General features: G+C 39.4%; 1 protein-coding gene across 1 annotated transcript in view; it reads left to right on the top strand.

Moving 5' to 3' along the window:
- The window catches only part of FNDC3A (fibronectin type III domain containing 3A), a 105,231-nt gene that overhangs the window by 47,439 nt on the left and 35,543 nt on the right, over nt 1-22,249 (top strand). Inside the window, exons 3-6 of the mRNA XM_009277150.2 lie at nt 4,769-4,845; nt 10,109-10,346; nt 11,275-11,547; nt 13,722-13,780. Of these exons, the coding sequence (XP_009275425.1) occupies nt 4,769-4,845; nt 10,109-10,346; nt 11,275-11,547; nt 13,722-13,780 (647 nt within the window). The remainder of the gene's footprint in view (nt 1-4,768; nt 4,846-10,108; nt 10,347-11,274; nt 11,548-13,721; nt 13,781-22,249) is intronic.

Genomic DNA, 22,249 nt, shown 5'->3' with positions numbered 1-22,249 from the left:
TCCCTCGGTGATGCGCTGGCGCCGGAGGAGGGGGTGGCTGGCCGGGCCTGGGGGGGCTGCGGTGGCCCCGAAACCGTGAAGGGAGCGGGAAGCCTCTGCGCTGGGAGGCCATTACGAGCCCGGGTTTTATAAGAGCGGGGCTATGGGCGGTTACTGCCCCGGAAGAGTATTCGCTCACGCAGGCGGTGAGCAAGTACTGCTTTTGCGCTGGAAATCCACGGCGTTCACCTTCGCCGGGCGCTTTTATAAGCGACTTAAAATGGAGCGATGCTTAATGGTTAAAATAAAAAGAAATCGTGTATCTGTTAGCAAGCGGTGGCGGTATCCTCAAATTTTCAGGAGTTACTACGTTTAGATCAGTTTGTCACGATCCTAGCGATTATGCAGCGCTGTTAATCTTGCTACACGTTTATGGTAGCTGTAATGAGCATAATGAGGTTTTTACAGTCTGCTCAAATAGAGATGTTGGAGACGGTCACCTGCTATTGCTGGGGAACAGATATTCCTCCTGTTGGTGGGATTTTTTTTTTTTATGTATTTCCTGTTTCAGGACACATATTCCAAGTTTTATGTGATCTTTGATAGGCACCTTGATTTTTAATTTTTAAAACTTAGGACAAAATGCTCACATAGAGACTTTACAAGTTTTCCCTTTCATAGTAGTGAAACAGCAAATTTCAGGACAATAATTAAGTGTGGTGAAACATCTGTTTCTTGGGTTCAATTGAGTTAAATAAAACTTTACTGTGTTTGATGAGTCATTTTTCAAGAATAAGGTATAAAACACAGCTATGTGTTTGTTTTGTCTCCCACAATAGTTCTTTTCCACTTCTTACGTAAGAGAACTTGTATACCTGAAGGTATATAGAAGATTCGAGACCACCTCTTATGATGGTCATCATCAACATTCATAATATAGTGATTTGGATGAAGTCAATTCCATTTACGTGCAATATAGAAAATTAGATGTTTCCTTAACATGAATTCCTGATGCTGTTGTCTGCTGGTACTTTATAATCAGTCTCACCTTATGGTAAAACACACTGGCTTTGTCATGCACCGGTCTAGCCAATATCTAAAAGCATGAAAATTCCTCTGGCAGTGTATTTCACTGAAGTAGAGCCAAGATCTTCACATTAGTTGTTTTTAAAAGGAAAAAAAAAAAACCAACTGGTTTTATAGTGTATTAGCATTTTATCTTTAGATACAGGAAAGTTTTGTGGTTTGTTTTGTTTTTTTTCTAATTTTTGCAGGTAGTAGTATGCTTTCTGTCAAGAAATCAGTAATTTCACTGTAAAGACCCTATGTTCATTAAGATATATGAAGTCTGCCAACTTTTTTTCCATGTTTTCCATTTTCTTGAATGTTCCTCTGCAACCTAGTGCAGAGGAACATTCATTTCACAATCACTTGGAAATCTAACTAGAACTAAATTTGAGTTCACCCGTATCTCTTGAATATTAAAAATATATTCATTAATTCTAGAACTTTAAAGTGCTAAAGATGGGATGCAAGTTTTCAGACTACTAATTTGACTCTATTCTAACACTGCAATAATTTTTCAGGTTCATACGTTGCCTTTATGTCTTTATTTTTGTGACCGCTAGATTATAGGTATACTGGAAATGGCTTTGTGGATCAACCTTTGTACTGGATTGGAGATAACTGCTTTTTTTTATTATTTGTAAGCTTTAAAAAGATGGTTAAACAATATTCATAAGATATTTAAAGCAAAACAAAACAAAAAAGCCAAACACAGAGATACCCGCCAGGTCACAAAGAAACGGGCTGTTCATGTTAGAGTTCCTACATCCCCCAAGGATGTTGAGTTTGCTGGAAAAAGTTCAAGTAACTATGGTCTTAATTCTCAATTTACGTGAAACATATAGTTTAAAATTGTGAGTTTAATAAAAGTGTCAGTGTTTTGTATTCATTATGGAAAACTACAAGTAAGCAATACAAGATACAAGCTGTGTGAAATCCACCTTCTTACGTAAGAATTTAAACCATTATTTCATTGAATGGCAACTTAAATAAATATGCTTCCATTACTGTTGACCTTTTTGAATTTATTGTAAGCTAATGCTCTAAAGTGCTTTTTCAGCTTCTCTTTTGTGCTTTTCACTTCACTTTCACTTCTTTTTAGCACTTCATACTCAGGAAAAACTTCCACTGAAACATCTTCTAATTTCAGCTGAGCAAAAAGACCCAAAGAAGGTTCAGTTCTCAATTTATAGCTTACTGTAGCCCTTATTCTTTGCTGTTCCACAGTTCAGACAGTTCAGTTAATCTTTCAATTAAGACCTTGTTCTCAAAAAGTCTTTTCCCCTCTCTCCCCTAGTTGTGAGTTAACACTTAAAGAATGAAGCTGTGATTCTTTTTAGGTAATACATTTCAAAACTGCTGTATCTTATTCTAAAGAAGTCCCTATAGTATGTGTAATCAAGTTAGATTACATGCTACTTTTTAAAGAATTGCTTTTTGTTCCTTTTTCCCTGCTCTTGGCATTCGGACATAGTTATCTTTATTTTTCTGTCAAGTTCATACTTATCAGAATGAGGTATGCTAATCTCATATACTGTACTTTGCATTTATTTAGTACTTTCCATTTACAGATCTTAACTGAGTTTTATAAAACATTAATGTGGAGCTATGAATGCCCTTTCAGAAGTATTATTGAAATTTCACAAAGAGTTGGATTGGTGCTTTTGGTAGCTTCACTACACTGAATTGGAAATTTGGAGAATGCAGCCTGGAGTGTTTGAATCACAACCTTATGCACTTGTCCCAAAACCTGGTCAGATTATATTGTGTTTCAGTTTTTCTTTAATAATTAAACTTCAGCGATTGTTGCCTTGTGTATTTTAAACACGAGAATGTAAGGACGTCTGTAGGCAGTCCCTCTTGAAGCCTGTGCCAATGTGCCAGTATCAAATACTAAAGGGAAGAGCGTAAGGGTAGGGCAGGCACACAGAAATAACTTTCTTGTTTCCGGCTTCCTGAACCAAAAGTAATACTTGTATTTTTTACAGCTCTTAATGGATTACTTCTCTCAATTTGCTTAACTTCTTCTGGAACCTAACCTTTAGTTTCCGCAGTGTTCTTACAGCAAGGAGTTACACAATTTAGTTGTGCATTTCATGAGAAATTCCTTTATCTGTTTTAAACCTTTTACCTGGTGATTTATCTCTGGCTTTAGCACATGAGAAACTGTAAATTATCCATCTTCCCATTTTTAGGCAGTTTGTGAGTGCTTTTTTTTGTCTTTCACTATTTCTCTGCTGTCAGCCCTCTTATGTTTTAACCATCTTCAGGTGGAAGAATCTTGGTCTCTTTAATCTTTCCTGATAAGCAGGTGGAAAGCCACTGTAAATGTCTCCTCTTTTTTCGTCCTTTTCTAGTTCTGTGTGTTTTTTGAAAGGTGGAGACAAGCACTGCCCATAGCGCTCAAGGTATTGAGGTACAGTGTGGATTTATAGCGTAGCGTAATAATGTTTTCTGCTTGTTCTCTGTTCTGTTTAGTAATGATTTTTAATGTTCTCTTTCTTTCTGCAAATGTCACTGGACAATGCTCGGCTGGTATTTCCTTAGAAATACATGTAGTAACTCCATGGTCACTTATTTGCAGCTAACTTATGGCTTATCACTGTAAATAAATACTTCTGTTGTTTTTGTCCAGGTGCATTACTCTGTACTTATCAGCACTATTTCTTCTGCTTTTTTAACATCTGGTCATTGAGTACTGTGAGATCCTTTGCAGCTCTCTGAGTGCATACCAAAGATTTGTCAGCTCACTGTTCATTTCCTTTTCCAGAAATTTTGTTAATACATTGAACAGATTCATCTTTATGTGCCTCTGGGACTCCTCTGGTCACTCCAGGCACTTTGAAAGCTGATCATTTACTTCTCTTGTTTCCTGTTCTCAAGCCAGTTAGTTATTCATGAGAAGCCATTTTCCCTTTTTAACCAAAGGCAGCATTACTTCTTTAAGAGTCTTTGAGAAAGATTGTCAAAAGCTTTTTGAAAATCCAAGTATTGTCACAGCGTCCCTGTGCTCTTTGAAGGTACCAGTTTTTCCAGGCAGTACTTTATCTACAAATGCCACCTTAACCCATCCCTGTTGTGTCATATTTACCTAAGTGTCTGTGAACTCTGTTCTTTCTGGTTTGCATGGTACAAGGATCATCATGGTATCACAACTTTTCCCATAAGTAGGAGTAGACTTATTGGTTTGTAATACAGTGGCTTTCCCCTGGGACCTTAAGTTAGTGTCCTGTTTGCCACTTCACACTCCTCTGGTACTGAGACCACTTTAGGTGATAAGACCGTAGTAACAGAGCAACAATTTTGTAAGTAATTTTCTTTACAACTCTTAACTGAATACTATCTGATTTCAGCAATTTGTTTCAAAGATGGGTTTTTTTGTTTCTGTTTTAAAGTTTCTTCTATTGTCTTTTCATCTTGGGATGCTTCTTTTGACTTGTCACCTGTTAAGAAGTTTTGACATAAGCTCTTTTGTGAGCTTACTGACAGAGAAGGGAGAAATACCTGCTGGTGAATTTTTTTTTAATTTAGTTTGTTTTTTTCTAACTGTTTCTTATGTTTCCGAGAGTGCCCTTTGCTATAATTTTATCTGTACAGTCCATTGCCTTTGTTTATCCATGTTATCTTGTATATATTTTACAGAGACTTTGCAGTTCAGTATGTTCTCTGAACTTCCTCAAATTATTAATTGATGCTGTACTGAATATTTCTGTAACCCATTTAGGTCCTGCTCAGGTTCCAATGATGTCCCCAAATGGTTCAGTGCCTACTATTTATGTGCCTCCTGGATATGCCCCACAGGTATGTCCTTTCATTTGATTCTTACTTTATTTCTTTTCATGCAGATTATGGGAGTAGAACCAAACTAGCTAATTCAGTAAATTAATGTGTCAAGTTTCAGAGTCACTGTGGTCAAGCAAGTAAATAAGGGGAGATGTCCCGTAGTATCTCTGTGATGGGAAACTTCTTATGCTGTATATGTGCCTGTTTAGTTACATATTAACTACTTACATGACAATAACAAGCACAGTTCCTTGTTGATTTCAGGATCCTAATGTACTCGATGCCCTCTTAACATAAAATACAATCATGACCCAGGTAGTTCATTATGTAGGACCTGTACTGAATTCTGGGTTAGTGGATGTTTTCTTTTGGCACCAATATAATTCTATATAAGTAAGTTCATGTCTGGGAAGTTTCCTGCAGATAAGGAGTAAAACAGATCAGTGGAAAAAGTGTAGCAAACAACATGGAAAAAATGTCAGCTGTCCATTGGGGATAAATTATTGTATAATACGTGTTTCCACAACTTATCTTAAAATGGGGCTCTGATTTTCTGTGCTGTGCAATTCCTAATTTAGATGCCTGAAAATTAAGTGTGAGCTAGATAACCTGGACATCCTTTAAAGTAGGTTTAAAAGGATGATTCCTCTTGGCTATTTTTGACACCTGTATTATAATGAGATGTGTGGCCTTCTGGATGGTGTCTCTTTCTTTCCCTCAACTATAGAACAAGCCTAGGGGTTAGTAGGTCAGACCTGGAAATTGGAGCAGATGAATACCACTCTCCGTAATCTAAGTCTTTCATGATGTTCTGTTGTTGTGACCAGCCTACCTCTGACTCAGCGTACACCTCGTGGCGTACACTGAGAAGAGACTACAACACATAAAATGCAACCAAAAAACCCACAGTGTCCAGCAGATGTTACACAAATTATCTGAATTGCATAAAAATTGTCCTCTAGCAAAAGAAAAGGCTGTTAGGTTAGGCAGGGTAATGCTCCATGGTTTTACCTTTCATCTGTTGAAAGTTGGCTGATAAGTTGACTCATGCATCCTTCATAGTTGAGTTCTCAAACAGGCAGAAGAAAAATGAATTAAAAATAATCATGAAAGTCCATTCATCTTTAGGTCATAGTAAAAAGTCTTGATTCCTATTAGGATTCATTTTTAAAGAACTGAAAGAATTTTTGAGGTAAGTGAAATTCTAAATTTTGCCATGTTTCTTGAGTACTTAATTTCAGTTGATGAAGTACTTCATGTTTAAAAAAGTTGTGTGCTAATCTGAATAATATTTATAAAATGCATTTATCCTTCCTTTGAGGACAACTTGCAGCAGACAGGCTGAAGAACTGGGCCTTGCTGGGGCATGCTCGTTAGCCTTTCACTGGAGCTTGTTAGTGCAAGCAGGTGTTGTGCTAACACAGTGCTCTGACTTTTGAACTGAAGGTGCCTCACAGCTATCCAGCTCAGAGTACAGGTGGAAATGAGCTCATGTCTGCTGTTTTCATCTCAGTAGAAGTATCGTAGTCCAGGAAAACATGTAGTTTATAAGGCTTCTGAAGTATTTACTGCTGACAAAACATACCAGCCGTTGTGGTTTCTGATGGAAGTTCCTGTTACAAGCCAGAAGATTTGATAGTAGTCTTGCAAACAGGAAAGTCTAACACTATTGAGCTAAGAGTTATCCCAGGCTTAATGCAGTCCCAGCAAAGTAACTTAATGGTTTCTTCAGGCCTAGTATATTTTTAAATGTCAGCAACTGCAGATATATTTTGAGAGAAATTGGAAACCAGCTAAATGTCTAAAGCCATCAGCGTGGAAGAACAACTTCAGCATAACCATCTTTTGTCTATCCATTTTCATTTAGTTTTACTATGCCTCTGCTTGCTTCAGTTCCTGCTTGGCAGTGATACAGCATACTGTCCTGTGTTAGAAGTTGGGGATAACTACAGAATAAAACATATTTATTTTTCTTGTATCACGTAAATAAAAAGCAGTTCATAAGTTGATTTACTTTTCCCTTCCTCTTCTTTTGGAACTGTAGTTGTAAAACTCTGCAAGCAAGCACATCTTTATTCATCCTCTCGAAGCTGTCTATATTCACTGTCTGTAGTGAGTTTTCCAGTGATGTTTGGTTGGTTCACTCAACCAAACAGGTCTATGCCAGAACTACATGCTTAGCTAGCACAATTAGGATAATAGATAGCTTGTTTACTTTTTTTAACTTAAAATTATATACTTGACATGATGCTCTGACTGCTTTTTGGAGCGTTTTTATCTGTGTAGTTGCCTGGTAGAGGCCTACGGAGTTGATGTTTGATTTAGAGGCACAGTTATAGACTTGTCAAACTCTTCATTTTACACTATTAAACTTAAGGTCCCTGCTGCTATGAATTTGGTATGTGTTTCTGAGTTACTTAGGCTATTAGCAGACCCAAGAAAATAAATAAATTATAAACTAAGTAGCCTGGTTTTTTTTATGGAAGCTGCTTCCTACGTAATCTGAATCTGCTCATAAATTCATGACAAATTGCAATTTTTTTTGTGTAAGCAAAAAGAACTTTAATTAAAACTATGTTTCAGTGTTTAGAGAATTTCACTGGACAGCAGAAGTTCTAGTCATACTTACTGCTGCTAATATATCCTGCCTTTAGATACCACACAGCTATGGTTGCACAGATATGAAGAGTGTTGTCTTTAGTGAAATTACTCTTTCCCAGTAAGGGACAATTTCTGTATACTGAAGATGGCCCATTTTTTAAAGTCACACGGTCTGTATGTATTTTAAAGCTGTGTTCACTTAGGTCATTTATATTAATTTCCAGCCTTCTATAAGTAAGGTGGGATCAGCTCCATTGTGTACATATGTCTTTTGAACGTTATTGCATATGCATAGAGATCTTTATTCTGCCATTACACCAGAAGCATATAGCTGTGTCTACATAACTGTCTTTCTCAGTACAGTAGTGAAATTTTGAAACAATTTCCTAGACCAACCTCACTTACCTTGCATTGGTTCAGCTAGCAGGATAATTTTGGGGTGTACAAATTAGATTGCTGTCAGAGAAAACAAAAGCAGAAGCTCTGTTCCAGATGTACCAGATGCACACCAACCCCTAATGGAGACATGTTAAAACCAATGATTGATTCTCCAAGCAGCTTTCTGTCATGGACTTGGTGGAAGTGTTTACACCAGGGCATAGGACTAAATCTAGCCAGGCATAATGCCCTTAAGCTTAAACAGTGGAGTTGAAAACAGCTTGGCACTAAGTGCTTTGATCTATTGATCTGCTTCTGTTGCACCAGGTTACTCATTGGTGTACATGTACATGTCCTCACCTCATTTCAAATGTCAGTGGAAACTTATGTCATAGGGCTGCCTTGTCCCCTGCTTTTGAATGTAGTCATGATATTCCAGATTCCTTTCTTCTCCCCCTTTTCCGGATAAATGTTTCATCCGAAAACTTACATTGCAGTCCCTGCTGTGGCATTATTTTACAGCATTTTACTAGGAAGTGGAGAACAATTTATTCGTTGGCATCCCAGACACTAAATTATTGACACCACGATACATACAAGTCAAATTATGCCAAGATCATCTCTAGATATTACTAACAGTCATGTACTTTTGTGAATTTACCACTAGTGATACAAACATCTAGAGAGGATCACGATGGCAGTCTTCCCTGTCTGTGATGTGCTTCAAGGAGGGACCCCTGTTTCTGGTCCAGTTGATGACCGACCCTCATTTAGTGAAGAGCATTTTCTGCTTCAGTACTTTGTGCCTGCTCTCCACCAGACCCCTACATGCTACAGACCCCAGATGTGCTACATGTACCACGTACAGCTGTTGTGGTTTAATCTCAGCCAGCAACTGAGCACCACGCAGCTGCTCGCTCATTCCTCCCCGACCCCACTGGGGTGGGGGATGGAAGAGTAAGAGTAAAAGTGAGAAAACTTGTGGGTTGAGATAAGAACAGTTTAATAATTGAAATAAAATAATAATAATAATAACAATAATAAAAGAATATGCAAAGCAAGTGATGCACAATGCAATTGCTCACCACCCACCAACCAATGCCCAGCCAGTCCAGTTTATGTACTGAGCATGACGTCACATGGTATGGAATGTCCCTTTGGCCAGTTTGGGTCAGCTGTCCTGGCTGTGCCCCCTCCCAGCTTCTTGTGCACCTCCAGCCTTCTCAGTCAGTTGAGCATGGGAAGCTGAAAAGTCCTTGGCTAGTGTGAACATTACTTAGCAACAACTAAAACATCAGTGTGTTATCAACATTATTCTCCTCCTGAATCCAAAACACAGCACTGTACCAGCTACTAGGAAGAAAATTAACTCTATCCCAGCCGAAACCAGGGCAAAAGCACATTTCAGCTCCCTGCATCTTACGTGAAAACACTTATTCTCATCACGGGATTGTATATGCTGCTTTTGTTTCTTTGAACCTCTAGCAACATTGCTATGGGCTGCACTTGGGTCCCTCAGCAGAAGGCTGTCCTGTCACATCTCCCATTTGCCATTTTTGCACAACAAGCCTCTTTGCACACCAGAGTCTGGAAGAGGCTGCCACAAAGGCCCCAGTTTTCTGAGTACTATGTGGCTTCCCTCAGGGTGCAAGACATTTTAATGGGGGGGGGATTCTTTTTAAAAACTACCTTGAGTTGTGAAGGAGTCTTGAGAGGGCTGACTGCCATCCTGCTAGTCTTTTTGCTTTAACAGCTTGATGCAGACGATGGCTGCTGCACGCCAACAGGTAAAGTATGGCAAGTATCTCCCGGTTAGTGTTGGTGGGCTGAGTTGGGCAGAGCAAAGACCAGACACGGTTGTGCCTTTTCTCTCACCATTTATACAGAGTGAGGTCCATTCACCCACCAAATCACTTCTAGGGAGCAGTCTAGTTGTTATACTGTAGAACAAATCCTAGGAGCAACGTAGCATACAAGCAATGTGAGTGAGGGTGGAAACAGGACCCTGGGGAGAAGCTAGGCTCATGCCATAAATATACCTTGTTACTTATAAGGTGGTATTACAGTCAGATTTTGTTAACAGTATTTTTCCCCATCATATTGCAAAATTAATAGCATTGTTGCAGTTAATACACTTAACGTAGATAGCCCTTTAATTGTCCTATCTTTTTGTTTTCTTATGCTCTCCTGTTTTCTCAAATTTAAGGGTTTTACTATTCCTAGTTTTGTTTAAGTATCTATAGAAACCATATGTTTCAGACTGTCATTTCTGTTTTGGTGCATGGTCTCTCTCCCTGTACAGGTGATTGAGGATAACGGTGTTCGAAGGGTTGTGGTGGTTCCCCAGGCTCCAGAATTTCATCCTGGTGGTCATGCAGTGATACACAGGCCTCCGCATCCCCCACTGCCTGGCTTCCTTCCTCTTCCAGCCATGATACCCCCTCCACCACGTCATATATACTCACCCGTGACCGGAGCTGGTGACATGGCAACGCAGTACATTCCACAGTATCACACCTCACAAGTATATGGGGATCTGGGTAAGTAGTTTATTGAATATTGCAAGTTCTATCAAAGGAAATAATGCTCTGCTTATTTCCAGCACTTGTTATGCTGATGTATAGGCTTTATCAAGGAAGACTTATAGCTTGAATGGGAGCTATACACAAAAGTTTTACAAGGATACGAGTCTTGTTTTTACTGAAGCTTATTATTCCAGAAGAAGTTCTTTTCATTAATTTGACTTGTCTATTCAGTGATCCATTAAACATACAGATTATTTCTTACGTGTATCAGTTATCGATTTGCCCAGGGAAGCAATGCAGGATGTGTTTGTAGTGATTCAGTTGATGCCTTCCCCTGAGATTAAACATTTAAATCCATACCTGAGCACTGTTCTGAGATCTCGTGTCTTGCAGGTATCCTGTTTGAAGCATGAAACAGGAGTTCTTAGTATTGATTATGAAAAAAAGATTGCTATTTTTCATAAAACTGTATGCATTTAGTCCAATGTCCGTGTTGAAGTCCAACTTGAGTAATCAGGTGCCACCAACCTAAATGTAATACTGTAGTTGAAGTTGTCTTTGGTAGTGCTATTGACATCTGCCCTTAATACTGGTTAGTGGCAAAGTGTATGTGTCTGCTAACTCAGGGGTTGGGTTCTTAGAATAATATTTACATTTCTGGTAAACTTGCTTTTCTTTAGGTAAACTTCTGCTATAAAGCAGGTGCCGACCTTGAAAGACTTTCAGAGAGCAGTGCCAGGTTGCATGGCAACCTAGCATGTTGTTAATGTCCAATTAGTGTATATTAGTTTACCTGCTGGACACTTCAGTTTTCCAGTAGGAGTAGAGATGTAATTTTACACACAAGCATGCACTTAGCACACATGGCATTTTTAATAGATTTTTAATTACATTCTGTTCTTAGTGATTATATTTAATTTTTTTCTTCTTTACTTTCATGTAGATACTCTGCCTGCTCATGGAAGATCCAACTTTAGAGATGAAAGGTCTAGTAAAACATATGAAAGGTTACAAAAAAAATTAAAAGATCGACATGGAACTCAGAAGGATAAGTTAAACAGTCCTCCATCGTCTCCTCAGAAATGTCCTTCTCCTACAAGTGAACATAATGGACTTACAAAAGGACAGGATGCAGCTGGTATAAGCACAGGTTCTACCAAAAGCAAGTCTTTGGGTAAAGGAAAAAGCAATTCTCAGACAGACACAGAAGTAGAAGGTAAGTGTTAACAAAATTTATATATATATATAATGTAAGTCCAGTGTCTGGCTGAGCATAGCATTTGTAGATAGAACACCACACTTTGACAATCTTGAAGTTGAGTAGTAGCCCATAACTGCCCTGACTTACATAGAATAGAGTTAAGGGCAATCAACCTGCTCCTCATATTGGAATGATGGGCCTAAGAGAACAAAACTACTGACATGGAAGTCTCCGTGTAGATTTGAGCAAATCTTATTAGTCATACTTCATAACACTGTTTAAAGAAAAATCTGTGCTTTGTCCAGAGTTATTGGTGCTAACATTTTGACAAATCACTGAATATTGATGGCCTGCTTGATATTGCAGAAAACATGGAAAGAACCAGGTGTCTGATACAGGAAACCTACATTCAACTTGTTAAAGAGGAATATTTTGTGAAAGAGATACTCTTGCTATATGAAATTCACATAATGACTGTCCCTACCAACTCATTATTGAAAGGGCTTTGTAGAAAAAGACTAGTCTTCACACTAGTCCATGTGAGTTCATGTTTTCTAAGACACTGCCATGTGTTTATTATTAATACCTTTATTTCACCAGAAAGCTTGTGATCTCATAAATGGACTGAATTTACTCAGTCTTGGTCATACAGTTGTCGAATCTGATGATGTGTCACTATGCAACTTTCAGGTCACTGGCATAGCACTTCAGATTCAGAACACAACGTCAAAGACTTGTCGTCAGCCAAGTACAATTTTCTCAGAATAGGGAGTTGTAACTAGTGATGCTAAGGGAAACAAACCATGATTTTCTCAACTCATTGAAGTTTGCTTTGAGATGATTTTGTGCCAGTGTATATTAGATTGCTGTAGACCAAAAGGAATGCGAAGAAAGTATGTCTAACTAAGACCAGGAAATCTCAACCTAAAGGAGCTGTTTAAAAACATGTGTAGATGATACCCTGTGAAAGCTTAGTACCAAGGGACACCTTTGAGATACAACCTGAATTCAGAAGTTGGGAACTGTTGCTCCAAACTTGAATGAATACGTGTCACTGTAGTTCCAGAATGGTATTTGTCTTGGCTTCAGTTTAGTTTCTGTTAGTTGGTATTTATCTGTGAGCTAACTTTACCAAGGCACAGGTGATAAAATGCACTGTTGCTTACATATGTTATGAAAATGATGTTAATGGTTCCTTAGAAGTATTTTATATGAAAAATTGAAAAGTCCACTTTTCAAAATTATTTATTTCAGGAGGCATTTTGGAGAATTATATGCTGTGACTTAGACTTGTGATAACATTTCCGACTTCTGTTTATTATAAACTTAGAAATATAAAGTTGTAAATAGATTTGACATGTTTTTTAAAGAATTTTATTCTTTGCTTTTTGGAGAATTATATGCTGTGACTTAGACTTGTGATAACATTTCCGACTTCTGTTTATTATAAACTTAGAAATATAAAGTTGTAAATAGATTTGACATGTTTTTTAAAGAATTTTATTAGGCTTTGCTTTTCTTTTTCTTTTTAGTTTAAGGCAGGTTAAGTAAATTAAAAATGCCTGGCCACACCTTCAAAACTGAGTAGCCTGTTCACTTACACTATTGAGATAATAAAATTTTAATATTGTATGAGGGAAGGCACATAAAACACTTTCTATAAACTTACCTAGTCCTCTATAAAGCTCAGCTATACCTTAAGCTGAAACAAAACACCTTAGATTCTTGCCCTGAGATATAACTGAAGGCTAAGCTAAGGTTTGCCCTTGCAGTTGAGGGAGGCCAATGGTGTTACCAGTAGTCCTCCACATGATGTGCAATAACATATTTAAAGTACTGTAATTTGACTGCATCTACATACAAAGAGAAATCTATAGGAGGTATCTCAGCCACGAGCTCAAGTTCTCCAGAGCAGTAGTTTGTTTAAAGTTTTACATTAATAAAAGATAACTTGGCTTTCTGTATTCCATTAAATCATAGAACAGATTTAGGAATAGTTTATATCAAGAACTTCTTTGGGACCTTTTTTAGTTTTATGTTGCTGTAGATGAATGCAAGTTGGCAAGGTGTTCTGTTTTATACATACTTTAGTCTATGCGCAGTTGTTGAATTTGAAGAGCTATTTCACTGTAAAGTCACTGAACAATATTCATGGGTACTTTTTGTTTGCTTTGATTCTGTTTTTTAAGAAAAGGATGAAGAAACAAAAGCACTTGAAGCACTTCTTTCTAATATAGCCAAGCCAGTGGTAAGTAAATAAAGCTTTCCATAAAATCAGAATGTATCTGTTGCTAGTTTATACAGTTACACATCCTTTTCTCTCTCCAAGTTTAAAGGATCTTTAACTTCCTGCACTAAAGAAAACTCACTTAACTTCCAGTCACTGAAATGTAAATGACCAAAGTAATTTTTAGTATATTAACATTTATGAAGCTAAAATTGTCTTGATACTTCATATGTGGAATTCTTCTTCTTGGCCACTCTGTGAAATCTCAATACTAAGAGAGTTATAAAAAAATATATATAGAAGGAGCTTGTAACGTTGCCAGTAACGTAATGATGATGCTTAACTTAAGATGATGCTTAACATCATCTCTTACTGTAAAATATGTTCTCTATTTCCTGTAATGTTGTTTAGTTTTAACTCTTCAGGAAACAATTTTACACACCGGGTATCTCTAGGCATGAGAGATACCTGGTGAGGTCTTGGAAACCTCACCAAAAATGAGGTTTTGGAAAATCTTATTTGAAAAGTAAAGAAAAACTGTGGCAGATTTCTCTTTAAGGATCTCTGGCACCTCCAGGGAAGAGAGACATAAAATTCACCAAAGGAGGTGACTGTCAGCAGTGGGTTTCTGACTTACCTGCTTGAAAATCTACCAATTTCTTTTCAGTTTGTAAAACTGTAATTCATAACCTCTGTGTAGAGACTCTTTAAAGCACTGTTGCCAAATTTAGCAGTTTCTTGCGTTTTAGAACAGGCCTGTGTTCTTTTCGTTCATCATCTGGACCTTCCCTGGTCCTGACCTTTCTGTGAGGATTTACACAGCTTTTCAAAAATCTGCACGTCAATCCTCAGTCCACCAGCTTGCTTGAGTAAAAACAGTCTGTGTTCCCTCTTGTAAACTACAAAAAGTCCATACAGCTGAAACTCCAGGGGGAGCTTGCCATGGGTTTGTCCAGTCAGCTACTTCTGCCATAATCAGGCGCCCTGCTTTCATCCTTCTCTGTTTCCAGCCCTTCTGTAGCTAAACAATGCTGAATAAGTGCTAAGTACTCACCAGGAAAAGCCGGAGAGAATTTACCAACGTATTGATTTAGGTGTCTTTTCTTTCTTTTCTTTCTCCCCCCCCCCCCCCCCCCCAACTAATAAAGAAGAGAAAACTTTTATGGAAGGAAGGACATACAGAGAAAAGAAGATGAAGAAGGAAAAAGGGTCAGATGGAATGATCATCGGACTTTCAACATTGCCATTCATCAGCTACATACCTTCTCCCCTTCACCTCCCAGACAACCTGGTCCTGGTTTTAGTGCCCCAGTCTTGATTCTTCTTTTATATGTTGCTTTACAGCCTGGTGAGGAGAGACTGAGTGAGCTGGGACTATTTAGCCTGGAGAAGAGAAGACTCAGGGGGGATCTTATCAATGTATGTAGATATCTGCAGGGCAAGTGCAAAGAGGATGGAGCCAGGCTCTTTTCAGTGTGCCCAGTGTCAGGCCCAGAGGCAGTGGGCACAAGCTGAAACACAGGAGGTTCCCTCTGAACATCAGGAAATGCTTTTTTACTGCGAGGATTACTGAGCACTGGCACAGGTTGCCCAGAGAGTTTGTGGAGACTCCCTCTTTGGAGATACTGAAAAGCTGTCTGGACATGGTTCTGGGCAGCTGGCTTTAGGTGACCCTGCTGGAGCAAGGGGGTTGGACAAGATGACCTCCAGGGGTCCCTTCGAACCTCAACCATCCTGTGATTCTGTGGTGTTCCAAGGGCTGAGCAGGGATTGTAATTACAGAGGAAGTCCTGAATGCTTGGCATCCTGCTGTGTCCAAGCGTCAGAATGGGTTAACATGTCTTCAGTGCCTCGCTGTCTTTGGCGGCTAAGCAGCATGGAGGTGAAAGCTGTCTGAATCAAATCTTATAACAAAGGGTTGAGAGAGCTGAGATGAAGAAATGGAGAGGAGTTAGCTGATCCTAGCTGTTGCCATGGTGTAGATAGTAGCTGGGACAATCAAGTTTAGTAGCTCTTTATAGGATGACCTTGGTGATTTGAGCTAGTGGAGGGGCAATAAAAAGAATTTTTGGAGAAGAAACTGGGACTGAAAAGAAAGCTTAGGGAGATTAAGGTGTGGGGCAGAAAGGAAGTGAGAGAAGAAGAGACAGCTCTGACAAGGAGCACAGGTCCAAAGGACAGTCAAGACTTGAGGGATCCTAAAATAGATGAGGAGTCTAAGGTGAGAAAATGAGGCCAGGAACAAACAGAATAGTAGGTGTGAACTATTGGAAGAACAAGATGGAGAGAGCGGGTAACTTTTCTGCTTGTTATTTTTACAAGCAGACTGGTAATGAAAGGGTGATGCGAGTCTGAATGTCTTGTTAGTAAGACTGAGAGTGGTGGGGATAGTGGGCAGTAGTAGCAAGAGACTGAAACTGCCTGAGAAAGATGAAGATTGGTGAGACAAGGATACCAGAACTTTATTGAGAGAGTAAAGGGCTGAAGTCTGGGGTGGAGTAAACAAGGAGTACAGACTGGAATGAAGAACCGTTGATTAGGACCAGACTTCGAGAAGCTGGAGAAAAAGGGTCAGAAGGGGATATGGCTGTAAGAAATGAATGTAAGTCTACATCTGATAGCACTGATTTTTATCCAGGACCTGGAATGTAATTCAGCTTTCCCACATCTCATCTTTCTTCTGACAGCAAGTACCTGTGAAGTCCTACCAGCAGAGGTTTTGTTTTGCTGCCTGTTGTTTCACTGCCCAGCTATGCATCTCGTCTCCACAGATGTTAGCAAACACCTATTGCTATCACTCTGTTAGATCAAGCAGTAGAGACTTGTGCAGTGGATCTAAAGGCTCCAGGCTTACTGTAGGATGATGCTAGAAAGAATTTAAGGGAGTCATTTGCTATTAATATATATATGTAAAAAAATAGAAATAATATACATATACACACATATTCTAGGAAAATACGCATCAAAATACTGTTAGAAGAATTATATTCTGTTCTCAAAATGAAGCAGGGAAGATTTCGTACTAATGCTGGTCCATTGTGTTCAAAATTACAATTGCCTCTTGTTTTTGTTGGGTTTTTTTCCCAGCAACATGCTGTTCTTTCTGTGTGCTCCCTGCCATTCACTGTACAAAACATACCTGCTTTGGGAATGGATCAGGGCTGTGCAGCTAAAGGGACCAGTGTCTTTGACCCCTTTTGACTCTGAATCATGAGAGTCTGTCCCAACAAGGGAGCGTGTGCCTAGTTTAGCCACATACTGCATCAGAATGGATGCAGAAACAAATTTTGCTGCAAGGTTAGCTTACTGCAAGATAGTGCTGTCACTGGGGCATGCTGGACCACAGCGTTCTCGGCGGCCCTCAAATAATGAGTGCCTGCTATGCTCTTCTTAACTTCGTGAGAATGTGGGTGATCCTTTCTATCCTGACTAGAAGTAGGGGGACCAGTTCTCTCGAAGAAGTATGCACAGTCCTCTGCCAGTGGTCAGGGCATACAGGATGCCATCCAAGTCTGGAGTGTCATCAGTGGCTGCATTGCCAAAGGGAATGACAACTCTGAGCTTCCTGGGGTGTTTAGAGTGAGACTGTGAGAAGTATGATCAACAGGTGGTGTCTTCTGCTACATTGCTAATGACACATGAAAAAGCAACGGAGTGCCAGTACTGTCTTGTTTTCTTTCACTTCCTTCCACCCTCAACACTCAACTGTCCATGCCTTTTAGGCAAGCATGCTACTTCCCCTCCCCACCATGTCCTTACTTGAATGTCACTGCATGTAGCTGTGTGCCTACAAGTGATCTCCTTGCAGACCTCAGAAGACATCACAGGCTTAGGCAGTAGTAGTCTGCTACAGACTAGACAGTGTACACAAGGCAAAAAGCCAAACTTCGAGCACTCGGTGAGGCTTATGCTTTGCGAAGGCAAGGGACTGTCAGGGCTGTGGGTGGGTGGAAGACTAGCTGATGTTGCAGCTTGGGGGAGTGTGACATGATAAGAGAAAGGGAGGCTGTGTTACCTACTTAGGCCTTGCAAGATCAGAAGAAACCCTCCCACAGTTTCTCCAAGGAAACATTTTCCTCAGTCTCCCACAAATGAACCAGGAGATTGTGTTTTTTCACACCTTCTGTTTGTAGTTCTCATCAGAAATATTCCTGCAGGTTTTTGACTAATGTTTTGCTTGAAACATTCACTGCGGGGATTGTGCCATGATGCTGCTCTTGATGGATCATCAACACCCTGTTCCCTGGTTGAACTTCAGTGCTGGCACAGGCAATACTGGATACTGGCTGTGGTGGTGGTCAGATGATCAGATGATCATACAGGTGCTGTCCAGTACAGTGTCCATTGCACCATATCCTGCTCCAGAAAGCCTTGAGTAGAGCTGAAGGCTGTGACCTGTCGTGGGTTGTCCCATGTCTTAATGTCCAGGTGCAGGGCATGCACATGTAAATCAGGTGGTGGGCTCCATGGTGTGCTTTCACTCATACATCATGTGCAGTATGGGGCACATCAGCTTTGCTGCCTCCAGACTCCCATTAGGTGTTTTTATGAACATGTTCTCGTTTTCTTAAACTTTTCCCTGTATGGATCCTCCATCCTTTCGTACATGGCAGTGTTAAGTCAAGTTGGTAACGTGGTACTGCCACCAGATGACCCTTCTACTTAGGGAGGTCTTGAACTTTCTATACCTAGATGTAAGTTGGAGTGGTTCTGCAGATTGTACCATGCTGAGTCCTCAGCGTTTGAGCAGAGTCTTCACCAGCTGTCATGTCCATTAACCAAATAGCAAAGCAAGCAGAAGAGAAGACAAAGGGACCTGAAAAGGCAAAAGCAAAATGAAGAATGGAGCAGAAGGCTGAGTATTTAATAAGGAGAGGCAATAGGAACTCAGAATTTGAGTTGGTTATATAGCATGTAAATCCCTTGGGAGAGCATCATGTTTTGTGGTTCATGCATGTTCTGTGTATGCTGGTGGGCTTTTGGAACGTGATGCATCTCACTCACCAGTCAAGTACCTTGTGTCACTGTCTGAATGCAATCCAGTTTGCACATGCTAAAACTGCTTTTTTGTTTGACCCAAATGGCATGTGTAGTACAGTTAAGGAGGAGATTCACTTTTGCGAGCTGGACTGCTAATGAAGACATGCCCATCTTTTAGTTTCCTCAGTGCTAGGGCCTGATTCAAGTATTGTACTCTGCTTTGCAGAAGTACACAGTGCTCAGAGCTGCAACCAAAATCAATTGCAGCTGCTTGAATAAGCATACAAAGTAATAAGTAATGCCAAGTTTTCTGAAAAAGCCACTCCTGAGTGTCTCGGAGCGCCTAAGAATAGTGGATTCTTCTGATCTTAATCTTTGTTCTTCAAAAATACTTTTTTTCCTCCTTATATTGCAGAGATTTTTTGAAAATATGCTAGTGTTTTGTGCTTGAGAACTGACGGGAATTTCTGAAACTTTAGTAATTCTTTTCCATAATAGAGCTCTGGGTAGTGTTCAAAAAGTCAAGTATTGGGATATTATTGAACATCAAGGATAAAGGACAATATTGAATAATTGCTTCTTAGTGAAGCAATTAGTAATTACTGTCATGTGCTTGCATCATGTGAAGCTGGAGTTTTGTGTTAAAATAGTATACGCTGATGTAATCTAAGACTGCCATAGTGCATATACACAATAATGAAAAGTTTTTTACAGGAAATCTTCATTTTAGCAATTCTTAATCTTTTAATACTTTGCTTTGGTCCCTTATTAATAGTTTGGTGAGGAAGAATATAGCTGGACCTAGACTTGTCTTTAAGAATCACTCTCTTGGCTGGAAGTTGAATCTGAAAAGCAGTACCAAATGTTTTATAAATGAGTTGAAAAGGACTTAAATGACATTCTCTGATTCTCTGTTGTCAGTGCTTGCAGCTGTGATTTTTTTTATGTTTTTAGCAACTGAGAGTGGTTGAAAATACTCATCCACCTGTATGTGAATTTACTGAAAAGCTCCAGAACTTACAAAATAGGTAACACTATATAAAGTGTAGGTGCAGAAGAAAAACCTTGATGTTACTCAGTCCCACTCCTACTGCCTCTCTTCTTTTTGTCTGATTATTGACCCCTCACACACAAGCTGTATTATGGGGACCCCACAGTCCCCCACCCCCATCCTCTGGGGTTGCAGAAATGAAGAAAGTAGCAGCTTCAGGGGGATTCAGGTGTATGAGGGACAGGGTTGGAAATTATTTCCAGTATTTATACCTGCCAAAGAGTTAAGTGTTGTACCTCTTGTTCTGTTCCTTCTGCCCATGAGCGCCTTCTTGTAGGCCCTCAGGTACCTGCCTCTTAACACTTGTTCCATAAGTAGTTCACTCTCCAGTGTTCCTCAGCAGGGCTTACTAGTTTAGGCTTGGCTTCTTGCAACTTCTTGGTTTAATGTGAGTGTACCTCACTGACGGGGAACCAGTGGTTTAACCTGACCACCTGGTTTATTGCAGAGTGCTCAGTTTCACTGGGCACCATCTACTGGGCCCAGTAACTTTGTAGGGTGTAAATTTTCTAGTCCAGCAACAGGGTTAAATAAGATGGATACGGATTTCTGCCTCATTGCAAATGCAGGATGGAAATCACTGTTAAATGCTTCTTTCTTCCCTCCATTATGTTTTACAGTTTCAACTTCTACATCCACCAATAACAGAGTAGTGCCCAACTTGGAACTTTCCTGATAGTTTGGGGTTGGGGTTTTTTTAATATCTTTCGTCTTTAATCCTGTTAGCTGTTTTTGTTTCATTGAAACTTCTAACTTCTCCTGTAAATTCTGATCAATTGTAGCTTATTTGCTAACATATTTCTTCCTTTTCCCCATATGCATATGTGTGCATGTGTGTGTATAGAAAATTTATATAGTTTTTATACATTACAGCTTTTTATGCACCATAAGGATGTCCTTAATTCCAGCTTCTGTGAATACTTTTCACTTTGCATTTTTGATCACGTTCAATTCCACTGACCGTTGCTTTTAAGCTTTGGCAAATTGGCCACAGCAAAGCTTCAGCTCTTCATAATATTCTTTAGTCACATACTCTGTTTACACAAAGTAAAACAACCAGAACAACCTACATAGTCACTGTTTTTTAGCTTGGTACATGATACTGCGTCATTGTGTTACAGTTACTGTGTTAACAGTTGTCATCTATTATTTTAGAAGTCTTATGGAATGTTTACATGAGTTGACCAGCAAACGTTGCACTGTGGGAGTAACTTGGGATAACAATTTTTCATCCAGTCAGAGACTTAAAGAACATTTCACCCTGTTCTCTGTTGGCACTTGTTGGTACATAATGATTTGCACTAATACTCTGGATTAAATTTTACTGGTCAAAGTCCTGTGAGTTTTCTGTTACTCTGTAGTCTGTAACGTTGTCTTGAATCTCCCTCCCACTGTTCCTGCTCTCTCTGTACTGAACAGTTGAAACCTCTAATCTTTTAATGTTCCAGTAAGATGCCACCTTTCACTCATACCAACCGCATTACTTCTTTGGTGTAAAAGAAGATAGACAGACTAAGATCTAATGTCCAGCTCCATGGTGGTGAGTACTAGTAGGCATAGCTGGTAGTAAGAGAGACTGCCTGGGCATTAGGAAAAAAATTTGAACTGTTAAGGGAGCTAAACATAGGAATAGATCATCTTACAGTGGACCTACTAGTCCTGGAGCATAGTAGGTCCTCCAGGAACCTACGCTTCTTTCCTTCAGTATCCCCTGCTGCCTTCTGCAACCCGGGAGGGAAGGATTAAGGTTGTCTGAGAGGGACCTTTTACCACCCCAGGTGCTTCCCACAACTCCAAAGACTTCCAGAAATGCTAGAATTGTACTGAGGTGGTTGTAGTTAGTGTTAGTGTAGTTTGTGACCACATCAAGATTATAGTGGAATTTCTCTTACCAAACTTTGAATTGTGTTTCCAAGAACTTCAGTGGGTAATCTTACTAGTATTTGATCCCTTTCGGGATGTGATGTGTAGTCCTGTTAGTGTATAAGGGCTTGGTGACATTATTTCCAAGACATTGAGGCTCATCTTGTTTGATTTTTTTCCTCCTTTCTGTTTGTCTGTTAGCAGTAAGTCATCTCCTCTCTGCTTCATTCTTGAAGTTGGCCCATTCAGGTTTTTCGTTCAGTAGATTATAACAATTTAAGAGCACCAGTTGTGAAGATAGCATTTTGATTCTGATACTCTGGTAATAGATTTCCAAAAGCAATTATTCCCAAAATAGACATATATTACAGTCATATTGTAAAACTAGTCATTTCATATAATGAAATGTGTTTTCAATTCCCTTAAATGAGAGACTTAAACGAGAAATGACTGGAAATACTAGGCGGGTGCAACATATAAACTACAATAGTAGACGTACAATATTAATAAACACACACAAATTTCTAGACTTCCTTCTATAACAAATCCTAAAAATTTGTAATCACACGCACGTACCCGTGCACTTACCTACAGAA

This window comes from Aptenodytes forsteri, unplaced genomic scaffold, assembly GCF_000699145.1.
Source record: "Aptenodytes forsteri isolate BGI_AS27 unplaced genomic scaffold, ASM69914v1 Scaffold145, whole genome shotgun sequence".
Classification (NCBI taxonomy): domain Eukaryota; kingdom Metazoa; phylum Chordata; class Aves; order Sphenisciformes; family Spheniscidae; genus Aptenodytes; species Aptenodytes forsteri.
This window is presented reverse-complemented; position numbering and strand designations above follow the sequence as displayed.